Here is a 27362-nt window from a genome sequence, read left to right on the forward strand (position 1 = left end):
CTGAGGGCTGTTTCAGAAAGACCTCTAAGTCAAACCGTGCAGTGGCCATGATTCCCTGAATCAGGCAAGCTGTACCTCGTTACTGTCAAGCTAGTCACTCCACTGTTACCAAGAACCAGTTAATGCCAATCGAGATTCCTCTAGAAAGAGCGCTCCCGGACGAGCCCCCATATATGTTACGACCCCCTGTTGGTCTAGGGAAGTGGGGTCATGAACATATAGGCAGAAACCGGTAAATTATAAAATTATAATTTATTTGATAACAAGAGGTGCAAGCAATAAACAAACAAAAGGAGGGTGGATGAGGGTGCTGTGAAAATAACAAACCAAATTAAATAAGAGATCCTCAAAAGGAGGATTATGCCTAACTATACATTTAAACAGAGGAGATTCTTACTTAAAAACACAGAGAGCACAGCACCCACTACACCTAATGAGACTAACATAGAAAAACTCAGTGTGGCAGTCAGTAAGAACTCTGGCCCTAATTCCACCCTCTTCTTGGCCTCAAGGTAATAAATGCACAAAAAGCAAACACAACAAAAGATACTGGCACAGGCTACTAAACAAACCAAAATGGGTAACCATAAACTTAAATGAGCCACTCCACTAGGCACAAATACATCAGCTAACAAACAATTTCTCCTTCACACGAGGCACACAAGTCAACTGGCTGTGACAAGCTGCCTCAATCAACGGGTTGGCTCTCCTTATGAGCAGGAGGTGATTGTAGGTGGTGATGAACCATTGGTTGAGGTGGAACCGAGGGAACCAATGGATGGGACTGAGGTCAGCACCCCAGAAACCAGGAAGTGGGCGGGTCTTTTCACAGGGACAAGCAGCCTATTTAGTAGAAATGAGAAAGAAAAAGGGGGAAACACAAATGTGACGGCAACAGCCGTGACATAGGAGCATGCTCAACATGCAATGAACTTGGACATCATGCCGACCAATGCCTTTTAAGAAACAACTCATATCAAGACATCCAGTAGCTCCAAATTCTGGGTATTAGTGGGGCCCAGAGAACCTTACAGGGGAGAACCAGTGCCCAATCGTAAGAGAGGGTACTAAAAAAAAAAAACCTATGTTGAAAATTCGAATAGAAGAGAAAGAAACACTGATGCTGGTTGTCATGTCAAAAAAGACGAAAGGTAGGAGAAAAGAGTGGAGCAGGTTTCAGCTCATGGTCAAATCACCAGATACACAACTGGTAAGAGGAAATCAAGTTTCCGTTATGAAGATACTGTTTATTAAAAGGTAGAAGTTGAGTTGGAAATTTTGAAGATATTTTATTATGGCTTGTGGCCTGGTAATGTTCAGTTTATAGGTATGCTTAAGGTTGAGCCACAGTGGAAATGTTTGATGTAAAATGTTTGTTTGGAACTAATTGAATTTCTGTTTTTTAGGTTTTCAACCTAAATCCTTATGTAATGTTCAGAGTGAAAGGACCCAGAATTCAGCCAGACCAGCAGAGGTTTCTTTAAAAAGAAGCTCTTTAATCACAAAATCAAAAACAGGGGAAAAATCCAAAGAGGCTGTTGAACAAAAAGATGGCACAAAAAATAAACAGACGAGCAGGGCAGACAAGGCAGGAACAGACAGGGCAGAATGGCTCAGGTTTCTGGAGAAAAAGGGGTCAAAAATCCAAAAAGCAACCCAACATACAGAATTTGCAGGAGGAGACTCACCCATACTCAACAGGACAACCTGGCACTGATGTCTGGTCTCAACAGTTTATATGGAAGTGGAAGCAGGTGAACCCGGTGAGAGGTGATTGCAGCAGGGGTGGAGTTAGGCAGGTGTGCAGAGTAAGTAATTAGACCAGACATCAGTGCTGAGGCTCAAAACAAGAACAGATAAAAAAAAACTAAACTAAGAAGCTTCTGAAGACATAACAGAATAAACTAAAACAGTAAACAAGAATCTAAACAAGAATCCAGACAAGACAGAACTCAAAACAGCCAGATAATAAAAGACAGGAGAGAGAAGGAAAACTAAAACTAACATAAACCAGAACAGAACCCAGAATATTACACCTTAATCCTAATCCTAAATCCTGCGAGAAATCTAACACCATTTTCAACAAATAAAACACAATAGAAAAGGATTTGAGTTGTGCCTAGCGTCCTTCTTGGTGATGACCAGCCATTTTTCAAGTTTGGGCAGGAGCTGAAACATCAAACCAGACATAACTTGACACTGGTCAATACAGGGGCATCTTACAGGTGTGTAAATCCAAATGATGTAAAACAGCTCCCCATGTCTGATAAATTCTTCAAAGGAAGCTCTTCTTTCTAGGAATCTGGCTGGATTTATTAGTTCTCCTAAATGATGACAACCTAGGGTCCAGACCAGGAAGCAGAGCCGTAGTTTAACACACCTCTCTGCAACTTCTGTACTGTTACCCATCCATTATCCTATTGAGACGGTGTCTTTCCCACGGCCAAAACTTAACAGATCAAAAACTGATCTAAAAGGAACAAATCATAAAAACCTAATAAAAATCAATATGGTTCACCTTGAACCAAAAACTAAAATAATTAAATGTGATCTATTAAATATAAGGTCTCTCCCTCCAGAGACTTTGTTAGTTAATGAATTGATTTGCGATAATCAGATTGATTTGTTTTGTCTCACAGAAACCTGGCTACAAGAGGACTACGATAGTATAAATGAGTCAACTCCCTCCAATTATTCAAATTTCCACATTCCCAGATCTGTGGGAAGAGGAGGAGGAGTGGCAACTATCTTTCAGTCTGATTTATCAATTAGTCCCAGGCCAACTAATAATTACAGTTCTTTTGAACATTTAACCCTCAGTTTCCCTCATCCAAACTGCAAAGCAATAAAACCTTCTGTTTGTTGTTTTGTATCGTCCACCATGCCCTTACACTCAGTTTTTGGATGAGTTGTCAGATTTCTTATCTGATTTGGTGATAAACACTGACAAGGTTATTATAGTGGGTGATTTTAACATTCATGTTGACACAGAATGTTATAACCTTAGTGTAGCCTTTAAAACTATCCTAGATTCCATTGGTTTTGCTCAAAATGTGCATAAACTGTTGCCACTCTTGGCTCCATACTTTAGACCTTGTGCTGACATATGGCATTGATTGTGAGGAATTAACAGTATTCTCTCACAACCCTGTCCTGTCTGATCATTTTTTAATAACATTTGAGTTTAATCTAACTGAGTTCTCCACCCCCAAAAGACGGTTCCATTATAGTAGATCTTTATCGAATAATGCTGTATCAAAACTTAAAGAGTCTGTCCCCTTTTTAATATCGTCAGTATTGCAGAAATGGCCTGTAGATGGCAGCAACGCTGTTTCTTCCCATTCACAAATCGATACCTTTGCTAACAATGTGACTTCCTCATTGTGTTCTGCATTAGACAATGTAGCTCCCTTGAAAAAGAAGGTGATTATTCACAGGAAGCTGGCTCCCTGGTTTAATTCAGAGCTGCGTTCCTTGAAGCACAATGTTAGGAAATTGGAGAGAAAATGGCGCTCTTCACACCAAGAGGAATCCTACTTAATCTGGAGGGACAGTCTATTGTTGTATAACAATACCCTTTGCAGAGTTAGAGCAGCATATTTTTCATCATTAATTGAAGAGAATAAAAATAATCCTAGATTTCTCTTTAGTACAGTTGCCAAACTTACCCAGAGCCACAGCTCTGTTGATCCATCCATTCCCTTAGCTCTTAGTAGTAACAATTTTATGGGATTCTTCATAAATAAAATTGATGCCATTAAAAATAAAATAATTGGCATCCTCCCAAACATGATTACCTCATCCTCAGTAAGATAGGCAGTATTGGACGAATCTTTAGAACCTGCGCAGTGTTTGAACTGTTTAGAAGCAGTAGAGCTTTCTGAGCTATCTAAAATTTTAGCTTCATCCAAACCTTCTACCTATATGTTAGACCCAATCCCAACCAAGTTGTTTAAGGACATATTCCCAGTGCAGTGGCACTATTTTAGACATGATTAATCTATCCTTAGTAAATGGATATGTACCACAGGTTTTTAAAGTAGCTGTTATTAAACCTTTACTTAAGAAACCTTCTCTTGATCAAGATGAGTTAGTAAATTACAGACCTATATCTAATTTTCTTTTCTTATCTAAAATTTTTGAGAAAGTAGTTGCTAATCAACTTTGTGAACATTTACAAAGCAATGACCTACTTGAGGAGTTTCAGTCAGGCTTCAGAGCTCATCATAGCACTGAAACAGCTCTGGTGAAGGTCACTAATGATATTCTCATGGCCTCAGATAATGGACTTGTGTCTGTACTTGTCCTGTTAGATCTCAGTGCTGCATTTGATACAGTTGATCACAATATTCTCCTACAAAGACTTGAGCATACTGTAGGGATTAAGGGGAAAGCATTAGGCTGGTTTAAATCTTATCTGTCGGACAGATTCCAGTTTGTTCATGTTAATAATAAATCTTCCTCAAACTCTAGGGTCACCTGTGGAGTACCACAGGGTTCAGTCCTTGGACCAATTCTCTTTACTATATATATGCTTCCGATTGGCAAAATTATCAGACAGCATGGGATTAATTTCCACTGTTATGCTGATGATACTCAGCTATATTTATCCATGGATCCTGATGAATCCAATCAATTACTTCGACTGCAGTCATGTCTTGATGACATCAAAAGCTGGATGACTTTAAATTTCCTGCATCTAAATTCTGACAAGACAGAAGTTGTAATCTTTGGACCAGAGTCCTCAAAAAATAAACTTCTTAATCAATCACTTAATCTGGATGGCATTAACTTGGCATCTGGTAATAAAGTTAAAAATCTTGGTGTTATTTTTGACCAAGACATGTCATTTAAATCCCATATTAAACAGGTTTCCAGAGTTTCCTTTTTTCACCTCAGTAATTTTGCCAAAATTAGAAACATTCTGTCCAGGGGTGATGCTGAAAAACTAGTCCATGCATTTGTTACTTCAAGGCTGGACTATTGTAATTCTTTACTATCAGGAAGTCCACAAAATGCAGTTCAAAGCCTTCAGCTGATCCAAAATGCTGCAGCAAGAATTCTGATAAAAATCAACCAGAGGGGTCATATTTTTCCTGTTTTAGCTTCCCTTCATTGGCTTCCTGTTAAATCAAGAATAGAATTTAAAATTCTTCTTCTAACGTATAAAGCCCTAAATAATCAAGCTCCATCATATATCAGAGCTCTGATTACCCCGTATGTTCCTAACAGAGCACTTCGCTCTCAGACTGCAGGTCTGCTGGTGGTTCCTAGAGTCTCTAAAAGTAGAATGGGAGGCAGATCCTTTAGCTATCAGGCTCCTCTCCTGTGGAACCAACTCCCAGTTTTGGTCCGTGAGGCAGACACCCCGTCTACTTTTAAGATTAATCTTAAAACTTTCCTTTGTGACAAAGCTTCTAGTCAGAGTGACTCATGTTACCCTGAGCTACCTCTGTAGTTAAGCTGCTATAGGCTTAGGCTACTGGAGGACATCGGGGTCTATTTTTCTATTTTTTCTCACTCTACTGAGTTCTACTGTTCTCCAGTTTTGTATTGATTGTCGTCATTTCAGCTTTTAACCTTTGTTGTTTCTCTTTTTTCTCTTCATAGAAGGTACACCTGGTCTGGCGTTCTGTTAGCAGTGACATCATCCAGGGAAGACAGATCACCCGCTATTACCATCTAATGTAAAACAGATTACTGGATCAATGTGTGCTTATGTGCTTGTTTTTCTTTCTTGTTGTGTCATTGCTTTGTCTTCTGTAACATAGAAAGTACTCCTGGATCAATGTGAGCTTCTGTGCTTTCTGTGTCTCTGCTCTGTCTTCTCTAACCCCCAGTGAGTCGAGGCAGATGACCGTTCATACTGAGCCTGGTTCTGGTTCTGCTGGAGGTTCTCCTCCCTGTTAAAGGGGAGTTTTCCTCTCCACTGTTTCTTCATGCATGCTCAATATGAGGGATTGCTGCAAAGCCATCAACAATGCAGACAACTGTCCACTGTGGCTCTACGCTCTTTCAGGAGGAGTGAATGCTGCTTGTCAAGACTTGATGCAATCAATTGGGTTCCCTTAGAGAGGAAATTGTTTGACCAATCTGTATAATCTGATTGAGTTTGACTTTGGATGTTTAATGAATTGGTGCTATATCAACAAAATTGAATTGAAAACTGTCTGCTCTGTTTTGGATGATATAATTAAAACAAAAAGGTTCCAGTTCTTTTGCTTTCTTTGTTTTTTTCCCCCGTAGCTCTTCTTAAGACCTATGGCTGGTGCTTTAAAAAAATTAAATACGAACACACTTTCATCAACATAAGGCCCACTTTATTTTTCACAGTATCAGACCTCAATGTTTCAGATGGTGGATTTTAAAAACTACACTGTAAAAAACTATACATTCTACAATTTGGTTCTCAAGTTTTCTTTGACACATTCAAGCAAAGAACACAAATCTATTTGATTTGATTTATTTTCTGTTTTTTAAAGGCAAAACTTTATTTGATTTAAACATGTTAAGTAAGAATTTTCGTATTTCTTTGGATTGCACTCCATAGATGATGGTGTTGAGGCTGCCAGGTACAATAAAAAACAGCAGACTAGTTATTTTCCTGTAATCAGAGTACTGAGGGAAGCGATGTAGAGCAATAACAGTAAATCCACTGAATGACATGATGAGATAGACAACCAAGTGAGTGCTGCAGGTTTGTAAGGCTTTTCTGTTGAGTGATTTGTTTTTACTGGTCAGACAAACCATAGCAATCTTCCCGTAGGTCAGAACAATGCAGCCGACAGACGCTACTAGCAACAGCACGGTGTAAAAGAGCCCATAAAAATTATTGATGACAACACTGTCACAGGAGAGCTTAAACAATGAGGCGTTGTCACAGAAAGGGTTTGTGACGAGAGTCCTGCATCGGTTCAGACGTACGGAGAGTCCAATCAGAACCACAACAAAAATGAAAGGCACCCCCCAGGCAGAGACGGTCAGCTTCAGCATCATTTTGTTGGTCATTATTGCAGAGTAACGCAGAGGATTACAGATGGCCACATACCGGTCAAAGGCCATGGCCATGAGCACCGTGTGGGATGTGCTGCTGAACCACTGAGTAATAAAAGCCTGAACCACGCACTCATAGTAACTGATGAGACGCTCAGAGGGAGGCTTCAGAATATCCGACAGTATGCGAGGAAAGATTTCAGTACCTCCAATGATATCACTGACTGTCAGGTTGCAAAATAAAACATACATGGGCTGATGGAGGTTCTTGTCAATAATGATGAGAATCAAAAAAACCAAGTTCAGAGTCATAGTGACAACGTAGAAAGTTAAGAACAAGAAAAAGATAACATACACTAAATCCCTTGTAAAATTTAGGCCCTCCAGCTGGAGCATCAAACTGTTGAAGGTGTAGTTTTCCATTATTCAGAAAAAAATTCTATTACACTGTTTTACTAAATCACTGTAGAGCTACAGACATTTTTTAACATGAAATTAGTACATGAGCTACAAGTATGGACAATAGCATCTAAAGACTAAAGTTCATCAAGAAATTAAACATTTATCAAGAGTGCAAACCAATTAGGAGAGAAATACCTGTTGGAGTATTTCACCACCTCTCAGCAACAATTGACATGTTGCTCGTGTGAGGAGGTAGATATAGTTTTAATGTGAGTGGGCTGGCTCAGCTTTGCATATTGACTGAGCTTGCCATCGCTCTTACACCTACAACTAAAAATGGTCTAATGTTGGTTTTCATCTTTAGAATTACATTTGGCTGAGTTACTGCTGTCAACAGCTTCATGTTCTAGATGAAGTGTTCAGTGCATCAATCCTGCCTTAATTTTTTTAAGGCAGCAGCCGTAGGTCTTAACAAGGAGAGCAAAAGAATAAGAACCCTTTTGTTTTAGTTCCATCCATCCATCCATCCATCCATCCATCCATCTATCCATCCAATCCATTCTGACATGGATTCAATCTCTGTATTCCTTATTTTGTTTATATTCCCAGACTGTATTCACCTGAAACTAGAATTGTATTGTGCTTCACACACTGATTTGCGCTGATGTTATTTTGCTTCGCACACTGCTGAGATACTGGGAACGGTTTCTGTTTTGGAAACATGTTTTGGAAACATGTTTTGGAAATGGGACGAATGGATCGGCTGTGGAGGGAGAAGTGGCCATTCTCTCTCCACACCTGGCCCTTTGTTTGTAAGTATATAAAAGGGAGGCTGCCCTCGGTCCGGTAGAGTCTGCCGTGGGTGGCGTACGGACACCCAGCCGCGTGTATGCTACCCTACTGGGACTGACCCGACTCTCCAGTCCTTGTATCTTGTGCCGAGGTAGAGTGATTCTGAGAATCTGTTGAGCATTGTGCCTGTCTGAAAGCGTGTTGCTTTAAGTGCTTGCTACTTTCATATATTCTGTGGGGAATAAAGGGGACATTTATCCTATCAGAATTGGTGTTTGCAAAGTGCTTGCTGTTTTGTGTTGTTGTATTCTGTAGGGAATAATAAAAGGGCACTATTATTCTAGCAGAAACAGTGTTTGAGTCCCTTATTTGTGTGTCGCTAGGGATGGGAATCAAAAACTGGTTCCTGTTCAGAACTGGTTCTGTGTGTTCCAATTTCGTGGCACCGTTTGGCAGCTCGCTTAATGATTCTCTTTTCGATTCCGTCGTCAGGTTTTATACGCAAGTTACGCACATGGCACTCAGTAAGCACGTGTGCGTAACTTGCGCATGGCGTGACCAGGCTTAAAGCAAAACAAAAAAAAGTGGCGCCCCATCGGGTAAACGGTCGAAAGTTTGGCTTCATTTTAAGGAAGAGAAAGATGGCAACGAGGCGCCTTGCAATCATTGCAAAGTGGCATTTACATCCGCGGGAGGAAATACATCCAACAGGCAGAAACACCTGCGCACACAACATGGCATACAATTTAATGAATACCGTGTTTTTGATTCTTACCGGACAGAAGCTAAAGTTACGACCAGCATGGAAGGCAACTTGTTAAGTAGCTAGTTTTACATCACTGGCTGGTTCCTAGTAAATCATATGCCATTTCTGGAAATAAACCAATTTCCTACCTCTCTTTGGGGTTATTAAGGGAGTGTGTCTTTATCGTTAATCCAGCCCTTCATTGGTAGAATGTTTAATTAGAACTACTCGTAGCTGGATTTCTTATATGATGATTATAGCTATTGCAATGGATGTGACAAAACATGCTACAAAGTTGCTCCGCAGTTCAGGGAGCGAGAGAAAGGTGACGCTCGTTTATTTAAATCAGGGGGAGATGAGTTTATTTCCCAAAATTGTACAGTAATGCTTTTTCATTAAACGGATGGCTTCTCCGTTATATTTAGATGACTGAGGTTATCTAAAGAGAGATTAATAAGCAACTGTCACAACAAACTTACATTTTCTTGTATTCTAAACAACTCATCTACTGTATTTAAGTTTGTTCTTATATTCCTTTTTTTATTTAAACAAATATAAATGTTACTCCAGTTTCACATTTGCTGTGGACATCTTGACCTTGTTAGTTTGTAAGGTCGTGTGATAGTTAAGTAAACAAAGTTGATGCTCATCCTCAAACTGTTTGTTCTCCTTTTTCCCCAAATTGGAATCGAAAACAGAATCGAAAAGGAATCGGAATCGTGAAAATCTTTTCAATTCCCAACCCTATGTGTCGCCGATCTCTCCCGAGACCTTACTTTTTCATAAAACAGGAGGCCAGTAAACATTCAGAAACACAGTTCATACCGGGCTCTTTACCTGCAAAGCCAGATATAGAGTTCAACACTGCTTAGACCCAGTAGCTCGGGGTTCCCTAGTGTTCTCCCCAGCTTCTCTGAGAAACTCCTTGGTTCCTGCCGCTGGCCTCCAGGTTTCTGCCAGCCGACCGAGCTGCCATCACATCCCCGGGGTCGTCCACCGTGACGCCCGCCTCTGACTGTGCCTCCCCGCCGGGTTTGCCAACTGCAACGCCAGTGCCAGATCGTGTTGCTTGATTTGGCTGCGGCCCAGCCTCTGACCCGGCGGGTTCGCCATCGGGGACCCCCCCCCACGGCCCCCACCTCTGGTTCTGCGGGTTTGCCGTCGGGGTCGCCCTCTGCGATGCCCACCACTGGTCCTGCCACAACGAAGGCACTCTCACCCACCTCTGCTGCTCCGGCGGCTGCCATGCCCGGGCCGTCCTCTGGTGGCTCCGTCTCTCAACCTGCCGACGCTCTCAAGTTCCTGTGCTGCTGTTCCAGCGCTGCTTAAAGTTCTGAGTTCCAGCGCTGCTTAAAGTTCCTGAGTTCCAGCGCTGTCAAAGAGTTCCTGAGTTCTCCTGGCACTCACAGCTCCCAAGTACTTTTGTTTGGAACTCGTGCCCCCCGTCCAGTACCTCCCTCTGCCCACCCTGGGTGGGTCTTTTTTTTTGTGTGGTGGTCTGGTATCCAGCCTTGACAATTGTTTATTTCTTTTTTTATCCTGTTAGCTATGTTCTTTCTGCCATGCATCATCAGATATTTTACAGCTATCTCCCATCAGGGGTCCAAGCTGATTCTAGAAATGGTCACAACTAATAAAGCTACCACTAGAGCCCGGTGTGTATAACAGTGAAGTGATCTGAAGGTCCTGAGCACAGACATGTTCCTTGATATGTGGAGGAGCTAGATTAGGAGGTCGGGAGGCTCTGCAGCCTTTGGAAAATGCTGGTTTAGTCACAGAGCTAGGGTTATCAGAATGGCTATGCAGAGAAGATGTCAGCTGTAAGCCAATTTTAAAAACCTCTTTCCTGTTGTTGGTGAAATCCAGGTAAGAGACATCTGAGCTGAGTGTCTGGGGGGAGAGAGGTTTTGGTTCTCTGCTTGGGATAACCTAGGGGTCATCTTTTTGTCCTGTTGAGGTCTGGGAAGAATCCTCCTGTAGTGCTGACGTAGCCTCCTTCTGTGTCATCTTTCTGCCTATCTTTAACCTGACCTGTTGGGGCTGTACTGGGCTTATGATTTGTTTTGGCACTGATTGAGCTTTGTTTTGGGACAAAGCTGATGGGTTTCACAGAATATAAAATGTTTGAAATCAGGCGTTTTGCACCTGACCTCTCTAGAAAGAGACCATCTCTGTTGAACATATGTCTTTCCTCCCAGAAGATGTTAAAGTTGTCTATGAGGTTCGCAGCTGTTTGTTCGCTTGTTTTTTCCAGCCAGTTGTTAAGCATTAGAAGTTTTGAAAAAATTTCATCTCCACAATTTATGGGCGTGTGAGGTCCACTGAGAAACACCTTAGCCATGAACTAAATTTAGCAGACAAATGTAATCCCCCTTCATTCCAAAAAAAAGGAAAAAAAAAAGCAACTGTACTTGTTTTCTGTAGTTGAAGACGTTTCGCTTCCTCTCCAGGAAGCTTTCTCAATTCATAAAGTCTGGAGTAATGATGAGTACCAGGCTTTATACTGTAATGGCTTAGATAACATGCAAATTCAACAGAAACAGGACCACCCCTTAGTAATGGGCGGTCGTTAAAGCCATTAAGCCAGCAGATTGGACCAAAACTGGTCCACTCCTCTGTAACGACGTGTCGTTAGAGTTGTTGTTGGCTTGTCTTAAAGGAACAATGTTTTGATCACCCATATAAGGATGAGAGTTAAGGTGATGATTGGCCGGAATTAATCCTATAGCTGTATTATAAGTTTTTGAGAGTTGGAACCTAAGGCCTCCTCCTCTGTTTAAGGTTGATTTTTCTCTCTTAATGTAGATGGCTTCCTTCACACCCCTTTCAAACCATCTGTCTTCTTTGTCCAAAATGTGAACATTTTGGTCCTCAGAGAGTGTCCTTTGTCCTTAAGGTGTAGGTGGACAGCAGAGTCTTGTCCTGAGGAGGAAGCTCTCCTGTGTTGAGCCATTCGTCTGTGGAGAGGTTGTTTGGTTTCTCCAATATAAAGATCAGAACATTCCTCACTGACTGAACTGCATACACCACTCCGCTCATCTTAGGTTTGGGGATTTTGTCCTTGGGATGCAACAGCCTCTGTCTGAGGGTCCTGTTTGCTTTGAAATGTACTGGGATTTTGTTTTGGAGAAAATTCTCTTGAGTTTTTCCATCTTAATAATGGAATTCAGATGTTCTAACCATTTTCATGGCAAAACGTGTATATAATCAACCACCAGGCATACAGACTGTTTCTATCTACACTTCCTGAAATAATATAAAAATATTATGCATACATTTCCCAGAAATGTCTTAAAAATGTAAAAAATTGCAGATCCTATCTTTAAACCTTGCATTTCTCTCTATAAGTAAGGTGGATGGATACAGAGTAAATGGAATGCACCCCACTTTTGGTCCGGCCTACACGTGGTAGAACATGTGACACCTAACCCTTCAGCAAAATTAATACATGAAAAGTTATCTACCTTCCCTGAGCCCCCCCCCCCCTTGACAAAGGTTATACACATACTATTTATACGTTTTTCTAGACATGCCAGCAAAATGCATAGAACTGCAATGTTTTTCTTAAATACTGATTTTTATGAATGCGGAATTCTGACCACATCTGTAACGTAATTGGCTGCATCCTTGGCAACCACTTAGCAGCCTGACTGCATCATGTCTTTCTGAGACACACTGAAATTACTATATGAAATGTTGTCTATCTTCCCTAAATTAAGATTATAAATATATAATGCATACTTTTCACTATAGTTGTCATCAAGATACATATAACTGCAGATATTTTGCTTAAATGTTGTTTCCAGAATCTTGGTGACATAGGTAGGAAACATCACTTCCTCACGTCTTTCTGAGAACATCTTTGGCAAAACTAATAAACGAAAGGTTGTCTATCTTCTCTGAATGAAGATTATGAAAATAATATCCATACTTCTTGCTAGAAATGTAATGAAAATGCATATAAACATAGTTGTTTTGCTTAAATGTTTACTTTTCCACAGGCAATGGCAGCCTTGTCCTTGATAAACTTGATAGTCACGTAAATTGGCCTATTCACAAATGAATAGGCCAAAGAAAACATAAGCCTGACACATATTAAAGAGCCAAATTGTGACAATAATACATTTCCCCCTGTGAACCAATGTTGATATTAAACGTTTTTCAGTGAGACTGGGGTGCATTAGTTTTCTCTTCATTATGAATCTTAGTATATTTTTGCTTCTCTTACATCCATATGTTCCTGCCTTCCTGTCTTTAGCTTAGCTAGTGAGTTTATTTTTTCCTATTGTGTTTATTCCTTGTGGTTTCTGTATTCTTGTTAGGTTCTTTGTTTTCCTCCGTATCTCCTGCCACAAACCTGGCCAGCAAGGTTGATAATGCGTACCTATCTCCATTCTGCACTTTATCAATCTGGGTCTGCTTCCATCAAATCCGTTCAGGGAAAGGAGGGACATTCAGCAGAACTCTGAGCTTTTTGGATGAAGCAACACCTAGGGCCCCCCGACTAAAGGCTGGTCTTAGCCAGTAACGGTCTCAAATGAAAATTTAAGCAGTAGACGCCATAAGAAACAACAAGTTATGCTGGTCAAGGTACTTCTTTCTGTTCTCCTTTCAAAGATGAAATCGTGGACGCGTGCCTCCTCCTGTGCTGCCATGTTTCTGTTGGTTCTCCTGTGGGCTCAACCGCTCTTGCGTTCCTCACAGCTGTCCGGCCATAAACCTCAATACTGCAGCGTGATTGGCCCAAACCGTCACAAACGGTGGAAGGGGAAGCGGGTCAAGATGGATTTTTATGTTTGTGAACGCACAAATATCACGAGAATTCAGTTTGCAGGCAAGGTTATCCTGCCACATCATTGCTGTCCCTCTCCTTCAGCTCAATCACTCTCATATCTGTCACCTGTGTTGATTACTCTCACTTGCCATTCCTTCTGTTCTCTCCCCTATTAAACATGCCAGTTTCCTATCACCTGTTGTCAGATCATCTGTCCTGCCCCAGTTCCTGGTCCTTTTCTTCTCTAACTTGTAAGCTTGCTATTTTGTCAATAAATACCACCTTTACCAAAGTATGTGACTCGCAAACTCTTGTCTGCATTTAGGTCCTACAAAAACCTAAATAAACCTAACCTGACATTGATGGAATAGGCTCCATCTGCCGTGGGTTTGGAGCTTGAGGCATGGCATGGTTGTCTTTCGTTTCCCTGTGTCCGGCTGGACAGAGCTGGAGGGCGGGTGGGTTCCTGCCTGCTGATTGGGCAAAGAGAAACGCCTTTTTTAAACAGAAATGAGGGCTTGATGGAAATTATGTTTAAAACCTGCTCAAAGTACTTTTCAAAATGTACTTTTTATCTGACAAGCGAGCCTCATTGGAGCACCTGTTCTAATTAATTTAACAAAACTCTATGTATCTTTGGCGGGGACCTATTATTACTTGGCTGTAATGAACATCCTTGAGGCATCTTTGCTCCCATGTGTTTCAATGACCAGCAAGTGATTGAATTAAACCTGGAGTGTTGTGTTCAGGGACTGTCAGAACAGGAGTAATTCCTTCTTCAACCCAGATTGCATGAAAGCAGCTGTTTCCTTTTTTAACTTCTATTGACCTTTTCATCTGGATCACGTCAGTCCTTGGTGCATCTCCAAAATATTGTCAGGTTGTGGTTTGCCTTTATTTTATTTATTTTATATTTAACCATTATTTAACCAAGAAAATAGCTCTTTGACATAAATAATCTTTTTTTCAACATTGACCCTTGGATAACCCCAATGCATCAGTAGCAGTGAATCTAAGAAGTTATTCAGGGTTGATGAAAAATGAGAAAATGAGTTAAATTTGGACTATTCTTTGTGTATGCTGGATCTATCAGCCCAGGAAAGACTTTACCTAAAAAGTTGCTAGAGTACAGCCTCTTATAGTCATATAAAGGGACTCTACAGTGAGACTTTATCAGCCAGTTTATGTTTAATGTTGAAAAGATCCGGACTAAGGATTTGGGTTAGGAACCAGTCCTTGTTAATCTTGAGATGGTTTCCAGTTTTGGAAAATCTAAATGTAATGTATGAAAAAAAATAAAAATAAAAAAATAATTCTGTACGATTGCCCAGTATTAGATGAGAATTTGAGTAACCCATACCTCTTATGGAGCTTCCGTTAATTTCACTCAGGTCACAGGTCACTGACCTCCCTTGCTCTTGACTAAAGAAAAATCCTGTTTATATTTTTGTGTATAATAATAATAATAAGTTTGTCATACTTGGATAGAAAGAAGTAATTTTAGACCTTGGGGAAAATTACTATAACCACCTTGTAATTGGTGTTATTCTCTGAGCTCTTATGAACATCTAATAGGCCTCCATGTTTCTCCCAGAAGGCTAATTACCATCAGAAACTGTTGGTAAGTATTTGTTGGGGAACAGCTCACAGCGGACCTCATTAATGATCACCTTGGCCGTAAAAACAATGGCACTTGTTCTTGGCAGCTGTGGCAACTGCAGCAAACAGTGATGAAATGGGTACATCATTCTAGATTACAGCAGTCCTCTGGGCCAAGAAACGGTTCTCTTTCCACAGAAAAATAAAAGTTAACAAAGTGAAAACAATCAAAAGGCTTTCCTACTTAATGCGTGGCAGCAATAAAACCATATCAGTATGTCAGTCAATAAAAAGTTTGATCCTCAGGCAAAATATAATTAATATATAATAATTAACATAAACACCTGCTTTAAACAAATATTGTCACCTTCCTAAGATACTGGCCTAAATAATATTATCCTGATTCTGGCCACCTCTGATAAAATTATTTAATCCTCATCTGAAAAGATCATGTTTTTAATTTTACTTATTTCAAAGATAATCCCTTGAGATGTAACATTTCATTTTCAAGAAAACTAAATATTATCAGTAATACAAATAAAAAGTAATTCCAAAATGTAACACAAGACAATTTAACAGATTACTGGATCAATGTGTGCTTCTGTGCTTTTTTGTCTCTCTTGTTGTGTCTCTGCTCTGTCTTCTGTAACCCCCAGTCGGTCGAGGCAGATGACCGTTCATACTGAGCCTGGTTCTGCCGGAGGTTTTCCTTCCCGTTAATGGGGAGTTTTTCTTCCCACTGTCGCTTCATGCTTGATCAGTATGAGGGATTGCAGCAAAGCCAAATGCAGACGACTCTCCCTGTGGCTCTACGCTTCCCCAGGAGTGAATGCTGCTTGTTGGGACTTTGATGCAATCACCTGGTTTCCTTATATAGGACATTTTTGACCAATCTGCATAATCTGACCCAATCTGTATAATATGATTGAACTTGACTTTGTAAAGTGCCTTGAGATGACATGTTTCATGATTTGGCGCTATATAAATAAAATTGAATTGAATTGAATTGAACACAAAGACATCCACACAATACTCAAGTATACACAGTCTTCCACAGTTTCACAACCTCACATCCCCGTCCATCACATACACTTAAACAAACAAACATTTGGGGGAACGATTGACTGAGGCCTTGCGTTGCCAAGGAATGCAGCCAGTCGGTCGCTGCTATTAGCGCAGCCATTAGGCGCATTCCTCCAAACAGCCCCAGACCCCGCCTACACGGAGTCCACGAGGCGCTGCCCTTGAAATCTGTCGAAGGAAGAACAACAACATGGGGAAAAAGGGGGGGGGGGTGGAGAAAGGGACAGATGCTTGCCAATTTATGCTCTCACCAATAAAGAGTCAAACAACCGACAAAAAAACCCTCATAGCACGAAAAGCACAAATAACACAAGACAACATATATGCAGAAGGTAAACATTTGAGACCTGTCGCGTGTAAATTCATCCGTTTTATGAGCATCAGGTATGTGTGACTGTTTGGGTTAAAGTGTTTATATTTCCGTGAACACTCTCCAGAGGCCATTGTCCTTGATGTTATCAGCCGGCCAACAGTTCAGAAAAGCATCCACAGGTGTCAGCGGGGAAGGGGCGGTAGCCGTGGGCTTTTCTGAGCATTCTCTGCCATAACAATCCAGGAGTAGAGATAGGGAGGGAATCCAAATATGTTATTTGTTATGAACAAGCTGCTCTGACTTTACTGTCAGCTTTTAAGTCTTTTGCTGGCTCCAAATGGTAAATCCAATATTCCAAATTGTTGGGCTTTTTCTCACTTCACTTCCAGATTTTATCCCATCTCCCCTTGAGTTCAACCACCAAAGCCAGTCTGCGTTCCAGCACATCCAGCTTTTCAGCTCTGCTCCTTCACCTTCCAGGTTTGTCCATTCACCGCCTTAGTGGGCGCGTCATGCAGCTGGCAGCCTGATCAAAGCCAAATAGCTACCGACATCCGCTGTATTTGCTGATACTTCAAAAATCCACAAAAACCAATAAGTAGAAATCCAAGTATTCTGAATCCAAACATGCAAATGTTTCAAATAGGAATGACAAAGTCGAAAGACACACCGTTTTCCATCCAAGAATTTAGGGTGTATCTCACAAAATAAGTCAAATCAGGACCGGGCGGGTCCCCCTTCCGTTGCCTACCCGTCGAAAAAAACATATCAATAGTATTGAGAGACTGTCGTGGATGTCCTCCGGACGACGTAGTAATTTGGGCTAAGTCTTTCAAAAATTCTAAGTTCTTGATAAGTCAGTTGAAAAATCTCCAACAGTGGTCCAAAAATAAGCAGAGGCAGCTGGGTCTCGGTCCAGTATGGTTTATTGCAATAATACAAGTCAACCACACATGAGATGTTAACCGGTCAACATCTAACAAAGCAAAGAATGTGGTCTGCTTATATACATTCCCTGGGTCTTGGGGGCTCCTCCCCGAGCCCCTCCTATTTATTACGTATTTTCAGGTACTTTTCCACGGATATCTCTGTTATCCTAATATGTACCGGTGGAAATTTCCCTAGGGTGCGTGTTTTTAAAAACATGGTTACACATCACTGCTCATTCCAAACATGGTCACACATCACTACCCATTTCCGACATGGTTACACATCATTACCCCTTCCAAACATGGACCATGCACTTTCTGTTTACATTGCAGCCCTTTGGACCATACATGTTCTGTTTACATTGCAAATGGCTTGCTCTTTGGTCCAGATGTCTTGTCCACTGCCTCGGTATGTTTGCATTGACCCTCTACCTCTTATCTTGACCTCTGGAGTGACACACACACATTCTTTCTTAGGTATATGTTACAGCACACCCTTTAACCCTTGTGATAAGAATATATTCATTGTGAGACATTAATCCACCATCCATCCATCCATTTTCCAAACCGCTTAATCCCTCATGGGGTCGCGGGGGTTGCTGGTGCCTATCTCCATCGTTCACTGGGCGAGAGGCGGGGTACACCCTGGACAGGTCGCCAGTCTGTCGCAGGGCAACACAGAGAGACAAACAACCATTCACACCTAAGGACAATTTGGAGAAGCCAATTAACCTAACAGTCATGTTTTTGGACTGTGGGAGGAAGCCGGAGTACCCGGAGAGAACCCACGCATGCAAACTCCATGCAGAAAGACCCAGGGGTGTACTCGAACCCAGGACCTTCTTGCTGCAAGGCAACAGCGCTACCCACTGCGCCACTGTGCAGCCATTAATCCACTATATTGATATTAATCCACTACAAGACCAGCTTACCAGATCCATGATTTTCAGAGTTTGGTTGATATGAAGAAGGTGCTCAGAAAGACAAGACATAGCAAAGCAGGAGAGGGGGGGGGGTGAAAGCTGCAGAAGAGATTAAAGACACGACCGACCTCGGAGAGAGACAGACAGAATACAAGCACATCTAAGTTCACAGCAACTGTTTGGTACACATAACATCAAGACAAAAAATAAGACAATGCATACAAAGTACATGTGCATATCCAAATATATATGTTGAGTTCATTTCAGTTTGCTAATAAACTCCTAGCATTCCACTGTAGGATATGAACATCCTTAACTTTTTACCTCAGGAATATCGCCAAAATTAGAAACATTCTGTCCAGGGGTGATGCTGAAAAACTAGTCCATGCATTTGAATGAATGGGAGGCAGATCCTTTAGCTATCAGGCTCCTCTCCTGTGGAACCAACTCCCAGTTTTGGTCCGTGAGGCAGACACCCCGTCTACTTTTAAGACTAATCTTAAAACTTTCCTTTTTGACAAAGCTTCTAGTCAGAGTGGCTCATTTTACCCTGAGCTACCTCTATAGTTATGCTGCTATAGACTTAGGCTGCTGGAGGATATCAGGGTCTATTTCTCTCTCTCTGCTGAGTTCTCCTACTGCTCTCCAATCTGCATTGTTTGTTGTTATTTCAGCTTTTAACTTTTTGTTCTCTCTCTTTTTTCTTAATAGTAGGTACACCTGGTCTGGCGTTCTGTTAACTGTGACATCATCCAGGGAAGACAGATCACCCGCAATTACCATCTAATGTAGAACAGATTACTGGATCAATGTGAGCTTCTGTGCTTTCTGTGTCTCTGCTCTGTCTTCTCTAAGCCCCAGTCGGTCAAGGCAGATGATCGTTCATACTGAGCCCGGTTCTGGTTCTGCTGGAGGTTTTTCCTTCCCACTAATGAGGAGTTTTTCTTTCCACTGTCACTTCATGCTTGCTCAGTATGAGGGATTGCTGCAAAGCCATGGACAATGCAGACGACTGTCCCTGTAGCTTTACGCTTCTCCAGGAGTGAATGGTGCTTGTTCCCTTATATAGGACAACTGGTTCCCTTATATAGGACATTTTTGACCAATCTGTATAATATGATTGATTTTTGACTTTGTAAAGTGCCTCGAGATGACATGTTTCATGAATTGGCGCTATATAAATAAAATTGAATTGAATTGAATGAGAGAGAATTCTCCTTTTAAAATGGGGAGTTTTTCTTTCCGCCGTCGCTCCATGCTTACTCAGTACCGTTCACAGATGTCTCTGCTCTGTCTTCTCTAACATAGAAAGTACTCCTGGGTCAATGTGAGCTTCTGTGCTTTCTGTGTCTCTGCTCTGTCTTCTCTACCATAGAAAGTACTCCTGGGTCAATGTGAGCTTCTGAGCTTTCTGTGTCTCTGCTCTGTCTTCTCTAAGCCCCAGTGGGTGGAGGCAGATGAGCGTTCACACTGAGCCTGGTTCTGGTTCTGCTGGAGGTTCTCCTCCCTGTTAAAGGGGAGTTTTCCTCTCCACTGTCACTTCATGCATGCTCAGTATGAGGGATTGCTGCAAAGCCATCAACAATGCAGACGACTCTCCCTGTGGCTCTATGCTTATCCAGGAGTGAATGCTGCTTGTCGGGACTTTTCCAGTCCTCACTTGTAATTCTTCTGTTTTCTAAAAATGTTTTAATCCATATAAACATTCAACCATTTCTTCCTACTCTTCTAATTAATGCTCTGTTGCGTGAATACATGTTGAAACAGCGAAACAATATACAAACATTTAATTTTTTCTTGTCTACAAGTTAAGTGGTACAGGAGCAGTATAGTTTTCACAAGCCTAGCGAGCCCTCTTGTGGCTATAGAAAGTAATGTACCTATGGAAATTCTCAGTTATCCGGATAATCGCAACAGGAAACAGGTTTAAGCGGAGGCTACCAGACTTTCATTCAGTTCTTTCTGAATGAAAGTGGCTCAGTCTTTCCCACAACACATTGTCATAAGTTCCCACCACAAGTTAAAACAAGTTATAACAAAATAACACATGTTCTTAGTTTTATGTGAGAAACAAAATAACAGGCAAAACTCAGAGCATGAGCACAATATGTTGATCCCAGTTTCATGTGAATATGAGAAACAAAATAACAAAATAAGATATGTTGCTCTTAGTTTATGTGAACTCAAAAACATGTACCAGTTCTTCCCATAATATAGGTGAAACAAGTTATATAACTGGCCAGTTTTTCCCATAATATATTGTCAAAGAGCAAAAATAATTCTTTGGTATATCAACTTCTTACCGTATGCCTGCTAAAGCTCACTTCTCAGAGTCTTCTGTTGGAAGAAAGGTGGCATTTCAGGATCTCTGTCCTTCATCTGGAAAGCAATAACTCAGAAAAACATTTATGTTAGCATTCAGGTAAGGCATGCAGTCAAAAACCTGGTCCTCTTGGTGTCAATTTACCGTGATGTTCTTGGCTCATGCTGGAAAGGTTCATCTTTTCTTTCCTTTCCTTTTGAAATTTTGTTCAAAAACATCTCTTTCTTTCAAATTATCTGCAGAGCTACCTTAAATGTAGTTACTTTGCGTCACTGGAGATGCAAAAAATAAAAGTCTAAACCTACCTGCATGTTGGACCCAATCCCAACACAGTTGTTTAAGGAGGTATTCCCATTGATCAGTGGTCCTATTTTAGACATGATTAATCTATCCTTAGTAAATGGATATGTACCACAGGTTTTTAAAGCTGTTATTAAACCTTTACTTAAGAAACCTTCTCTTGATCAAGATGAGTTAGTAAATTACAGACCTATATATAATCTTCTTTTCCTATCTAAAATTCTTGAGAAAGTAGTTGCTAATCAACTATGTGAACATTTACAAAGTAATAACCTACTTGAGGAGTTTCAGTCAGGCTCATCATAGCACTGAAGCAGCTCTGGTGAAGGTCACTAATGATATTCTCATGGCCTCAGATAATGGACTTGTGTCTGTACTTGTCCTGTTAGATCTCAGTGCTGCATTTGATACAGTTGATCACAATATTCTCCTACAAAGACTTGAGCATACTGCAGGGATTAAGGGGAAAACATTAGGCTGGTTTAAATCTTATCTGTCAGACAGATTCCAGTTTGTTCATGTTAATAATAAATCTTCTTCAAACTCTAGGGTCACTTGTGGAGTACCACAGGGTTCAATCCTAGGGCTAATTCTCTTTACTATATATATGCGTCCGATTGGCAAAATTATCAGACAGCATAGGATTAATTTCCACTGTTATGCTGATGACACTCAGTTGTATTTGTCCATAAATCCTGATGATCCCAATCAATTACTTTGACAACTCCTGTCCTCGGACTTCCTGGCTCGTTGGTCGGAGATCCTGTTCGTGAAGCTAAATGTGATAGGAATTCTAAACAATAACTGACTTCCTAGGGTTGGTGAAATACAGGGCCCAGTTTAAATCAACCAAGTTCAGCAAGAGTCCTGTTGTCCTCATTTTACCTCTACTAACACTCTGAAACGTTCCAATCTCCCATAATCCCCCCCCTTTTCACTAAAAGGGAAAAATTCTAATAGTTATATATGAAATTATAACAGTAAATACTAAATTATAGTAATGTAGTAGTGAAAAATCACATCACTGAGGAAGATGGAATAACATAGATTCCCACTCTGGGTTGTCCTGAGAAGACAGGAAAAACTGACCTGTATCTTATATCACAAATATTTCCCAATGCACAGTCTTCAATACTCTCATGATGTTATCCTTGATGCGTCCGTGGTGCTAGAGTCTGATTAATTAATTCATGATCACAAGATCATGTGAGTATCCATATTTTTTTGTATTTTTCTTTAAGTAAATTGCAAACAAATGGTGGCAAATACCTGGTACTAAGGTAAGGGTCTAATGATGCTGCCTGGTGACTGTGGAAGTAAAAAAATATGGATGTCTAAAGGTGACATCACCCATTCTCTGAGGTTATGTGACCCCCCTCCTCATAACTTTAAAACAGCATCTAGAAATACAGTCAACACTGATTGCTCTGGAAATAAGCTGTCTTAACTCAACCTGACTGCCAGAAGGTATCAATATAGTTGATGTAATGCTGTTTTAAAAAATGCTTGTCAATTCATTTCTTGGAACTTTATAAAAATATTCCATTTGTTTAGTTTGCCTAATGAAGTAGCTTACTTTTAGTGTAATTTATTAGTTAACTTCCAGTTTTATTAAACATTGCTTTGTTTTTCAGCTTGATGGAGAACTACACCTACAACAGTCCTACACTCCAGCTGGAGGGCTTGAAGGTCAAAGATGATTCTGTACGCCTCGTCTTTTTCCTGTTTCTGTTTTCCTACATAATTTTTATGATCATGAATCTGGGTATTTTAACAATCATTTGCATTGTAAAGAGCCTTCATCAGCCCATGTATGTGCTGTTTTGTAACCTAACCATCAGTGATATTATAGGAAGTACTCACATTTTACCCCGTCTGCTGTCAGACATGTTACTGCCCCCTTCTGAGCGTCTCATCAGTTATTATGAATGCGTGATTCAAGCTTTTATAACACACATGTTCGGCACCACTTCACACACTGTGCTGATGGTTATGGCGTTTGACAGATATGTGGCCATCTGTCAACCTCTGTACTACAGCACAATAATGACCGGCAGAATGATTGTAAAGCTGATAGTGTTTTCCTGGGGGGTACCCTTCGTTTTGGTTGTGATTCTGCTGGGCCTGACTGTAAGGCTGAACCGATGCCGGACTCTCATCACCAACCCTTTCTGTGACAATGCCTCACTATTTAAGCTCTCCTGTGAGAGTGTGGTTTTTAATAACATCTTTGGTCTGTCTTTCACTGTGCTGCTGTTTGTATCGTCTATTGGCTGCATGGTTCTCACCTATGGTAAGATCACGGCAGTCTGTTTGGCTACTAAGAACAAAACACTGAACAGTAAAGCGATGAAGACCTGCAGCACTCATCTGGTTGTGTATCTCATTATGTCACTGAGTGGCATTACGTTTATTGTTCTCCATCGGTTCCCTCAATATTCAGACTACAGAAAACTCTCTGCCATTCTGTTTGTTATTGTGCCAGGCAGCCTGAACCCTATTATTTATGGTTTACAGTCCAAAGAAATAAGAAGTTTCTTATACAAACTACTTCTTTCTCGAAAATGTTTGCCATCATGTGAAACTAAATCCTTGATTAAACCTTGGAAAGATTTTTGAAATAAATGTTATTAAACATCAGCAAACATGCATTTGTGTAATAAATACACCTTTGCACGAAGAGTTCATGTACAATTGTTAATTCAATCAAATTTTATTTACCAATTTTAGAACCAATTCACAACACATGTTATATCAAGGCTCTTTTTAAAGTAAATTCAATCAAATCCTCCAGTCATGTTGGTTGAACATTTTCTCACTAAGGAAACCCAGCAGGTTGCATCCAGTCATTGACTTGCAGCATTCAGTGTTCCTGGATGAGCCTTGAGCCACAGTGGACAGTCACTGGCATTGAGTTGTTGACTTTGCAGTAATCCTTCATACCAAGCATGCATTCTTACAAGTTACACATCAAACATGTGAAAACATGAATAAAAATATCTATTAATACTCAAGATGCTTCAGTGAATGCTTTCTCTACAGTCTTATCACCAACAGAGGCCATGAAATTATAGTGTTCACTAATTAATAATATCAAATTTGACAATCTAATATATTCATGTGTAATTGACATTACAAAGGGATAAAAGAGCTCACAATAGGGTGCTATAGTCATGAAAAATGTTTTAGCATGTATTTTGAATATTTATTTGGTTTAAAGAGAGACATTTTTCATGTTATTGATTTGCAGCTAAGCAATAAGTCTGACGATGTGTGGAAGATAATGAATAAATTAAGATTCTTAATCTTGTTATTCAGCAAAACTGTATTTACAATGATGTCTAAAAATACAAGACAGTCAAATGAAAAAGTGTCATAATTAGTTCCTTTTGTTAAATATACTTAAAGAGCTTATTTCATTGCAGCTCTCCTTACTCTGACACGTCAAATAAAATCTTATTAAAATCCCACAATTGCTTTAAATCCCCCATGTTCTACGTGGCTCTGTGGAAGCAGTACTCCAGCCTTTTCCTGTCCTTGACATTGCACTTCCCCAGACCACAGCACCAAGGTGAGGTTCTTCGTGCAGTCTGTCTCTAAGAGATAACCAACTTAGTTTCTCTGATTAAAATATGAAAAATGTGGGACTTTTGCTTCTTTTGTTTTGTTTTAACAAACTCCTCCAATATATACAGTGCCTGTAAAAACTGTGCCAAAAGACTAAAAAACGTATTAAAAGGCTAAAAAAGTTTTTTGTCCTTTGCAATCCCTAAAAACATGAAAAGCATTTTCAAACAGACCAGATAAACACACATAAAACAGATAAAATGGAGTTTGTTGTGAGGGCACTGTGTAAAATCCTCGATTGAAGATCACCAGTTAGTTTTTTTTTCTTGGAGTCTGGTGTGCTCACCGAGGACCACCAACGCACCAGTGGATCAAGTCATCAGTCAACGGAGGGGAGCAAGATGGTGGGGGGATGGGCTCCACAGTTAGGGGAGACCTGAGATGTCCCAGGAGAGGAGGCAGTCCAAAATCCAGCCTAAAAAAAGACAGAGAGAAAACCATGTACACAGCCATATTCACTCATTCACACCCTAGTGCCCCCACATGCATACACTCTTACACACAAAAGAAAAATAAATAAATAAGAGGGACACACACTTGCGCTCACCACACACATTCTATACTCACAGTTTCAGGCACCTCAAGACCCCCCTCACCCAATAGTCCCCAAACTCAACATACATGGTCCATACTCCAGCCCCATCTCCACCACCCTGATCCCAGTCCTATAGACCCATCCATCCATCCATCCATCCTCTTCCACTTATCAGGGTCGGGTCGCAGGGGTAGCAGCTTCAGTAGGGAGGCCCAGACTTCCCTCTCCCCGGCCACTTGGGCCAGCTCCTCCGGGGGAATCCCAAGGCGTTCCCAGCAGAGAGACATAGTCCCACCAGCATATCCTGGGTCTTCCCCTGGGCCTCCTCCCGGTGGGACGTGCCCGGAACACCTCACCCCCCTAGGGCCAAAACCAAAATTTCCAGGGCGGGCGTAACGAGACCCTCCATTTCCGTACAGCCCCATACGGCCCCAATGCCCAGGTATGCGCGGCGGCGTGCCGACGCTCGCCGCGGCCAGGCCGGCCCCCTTAAAAATCGGCGGGCAGGCGGGCCGGGTGCGGCGCGGATCCCCGCCCGCCCCGCCACCGGCGGCATCCCGCCGGCGTGCACGCCGCCGCGCACGCCGCCGCGCACGCCGGCCGTGCGGCGCCCCCCCAAAGAACGCCCTTCTCCGCTCGCAGTGCGGGCTCCATCCACAGTGTGACGCCCGGGGGTAGGGTCGCGAACCGTACGGCCCGTACGTAGGCGGGGGAGGGCCGTACAGCCCGCGGCGGGCGGGAGGGGAAAAACGGGAAAGGTTCACGCATTGGCCGAGCCCGCGCATCCGTCGAACTGGCATGATTTTGGGAGGGAAAAGGTGGCCAAAGCGTGGACCGGCCGTACAGGACCTATAGATTCCCTTTGCCACTGGCGTCGGGTCTTCGGCGCCACCAACCTGTCGGAGAGGGGATAGCGCCAGCGCGGCAGGGGGCGGAAAGGGAAAAACGGGAAAGGTTCGCCCATTGGCCGAACCCGCACGTCCGTCGAAGTGGCGCGTTTTTGGGAGGGCCAAGCGGCCGAAACGTGGACCGGCCGTACAGGACCCATAGACTCCCTTTGCCGCTGGCATCGGGCCAGAACTAAAAAAAAAATGCCACTTATTTTAATATAATGGTAAAATTATTATTTAACCCGTTAGCAAATATAGCTTCCAGACCCCTAATGTGAAATAAAAAAAATAATGAATCTCCCACTTCCAGGCTGGGGGGGGGTCTCAGTCAGAGACCTCTTCCCAGGAAGAGTGCCTCTTCCTATGTATGTCAGCTACCGCGTTATGTACACTTTATATGTACGTGAGCTACGGCGTTATGTACACTTTATATGTACGTGAGCTACGGCGTTATGTACAGTTTATATGTACGTCACCTACCGCGTTATGTACACTTTATATGTACGTCAGCTACCGCGTTATGTACAGTTTATATGTACGTCACCTACCGTGTTATGTACACTTTATATGTACGGCAGCTACGGCGTTATGTACACTTTATATGTACGTCACCTACCATGATATGTACAGTTTATATGTACGTCACCTACCGCGTTATGTACATTTAGGACCTCAAAAAAACGCCACTTTTTAAAAATAATGTTCAAATAATTATTTAACCCATTTACAAATATAGCTTTCAGACCCCTAATGTGAATTAAAAAAAAAATTACTCTCCCACTTCCAGGCTGAGGGTGTCTCAGTCAGAGACCTCTCCACAGGAAGAGTGCCTCTCGCTGGGCTAGAGTGCTTGACTGGACCCCCCCTTCTGGAAGTCTGCCTTACTATAGGCACAATTAGAGCTACTCCTGTTGAATTCGTATCCACCCCATGCTGGAGACAGAACTCAAAAAAAATACGCCACTTATTTTAATATAATGTTCAAATTATTATTTAACCCGTTTGCAAATATAGCTTCCAGATCCCTAATGTGAAATTAAAAGAAAAAAAAATTAATCTCCCACTTCCAGGCTGGGGGTGTCTCAGTCAGAGACCTCTCCCCGGGAAGAGTGCCTCTCGCTGGGCTAGAGTGCT

General features: G+C 41.5%; 2 protein-coding genes across 2 annotated transcripts; one reads left to right on the forward strand and one right to left on the reverse strand.

Annotated features, from left to right (window-relative positions):
• Positions 1 to 6343: 6343 nt before the first annotated feature.
• LOC105921404 (olfactory receptor 1009) lies at positions 6344 to 7616 on the reverse strand. The gene has a single exon (XM_012857116.2). The coding sequence runs from the start codon at positions 7414 to 7416 to the stop codon at positions 6463 to 6465; it is 954 nt and encodes a 317-aa protein (XP_012712570.2). The 5' UTR covers positions 7417 to 7616; the 3' UTR covers positions 6344 to 6462.
• A 14990-nt stretch (positions 7617 to 22606) lies between these two features.
• On the forward strand, positions 22607 to 24130 carry LOC105924548 (olfactory receptor 52K1-like). Its single transcript, XM_036142603.1, has 2 exons — positions 22607 to 22643; positions 22811 to 24130. The coding sequence occupies exon 2, from the start codon at positions 22815 to 22817 to the stop codon at positions 23793 to 23795; it is 981 nt and encodes a 326-aa protein (XP_035998496.1). The 5' UTR covers positions 22607 to 22643; positions 22811 to 22814; the 3' UTR covers positions 23796 to 24130.
• The last annotated feature ends 3232 nt before the right edge of the window (positions 24131 to 27362 follow it).

This window comes from Fundulus heteroclitus, chromosome 11 (assembly GCF_011125445.2).
Source record: "Fundulus heteroclitus isolate FHET01 chromosome 11, MU-UCD_Fhet_4.1, whole genome shotgun sequence".
Classification (NCBI taxonomy): Eukaryota; Metazoa; Chordata; class Actinopteri; order Cyprinodontiformes; family Fundulidae; genus Fundulus; species Fundulus heteroclitus.

Bases quoted from the DNA above. Each gene is read 5' to 3' on its own strand.
- LOC105921404 (XM_012857116.2), bottom strand. From the start codon at position 7,416: ATGGAAAACTACACCTTCAACAGTTTGATGCTCCAGCTGGAGGGCCTA.
- LOC105924548 (XM_036142603.1), top strand. From the start codon at position 22,815: ATGGAGAACTACACCTACAACAGTCCTACACTCCAGCTGGAGGGCTTG.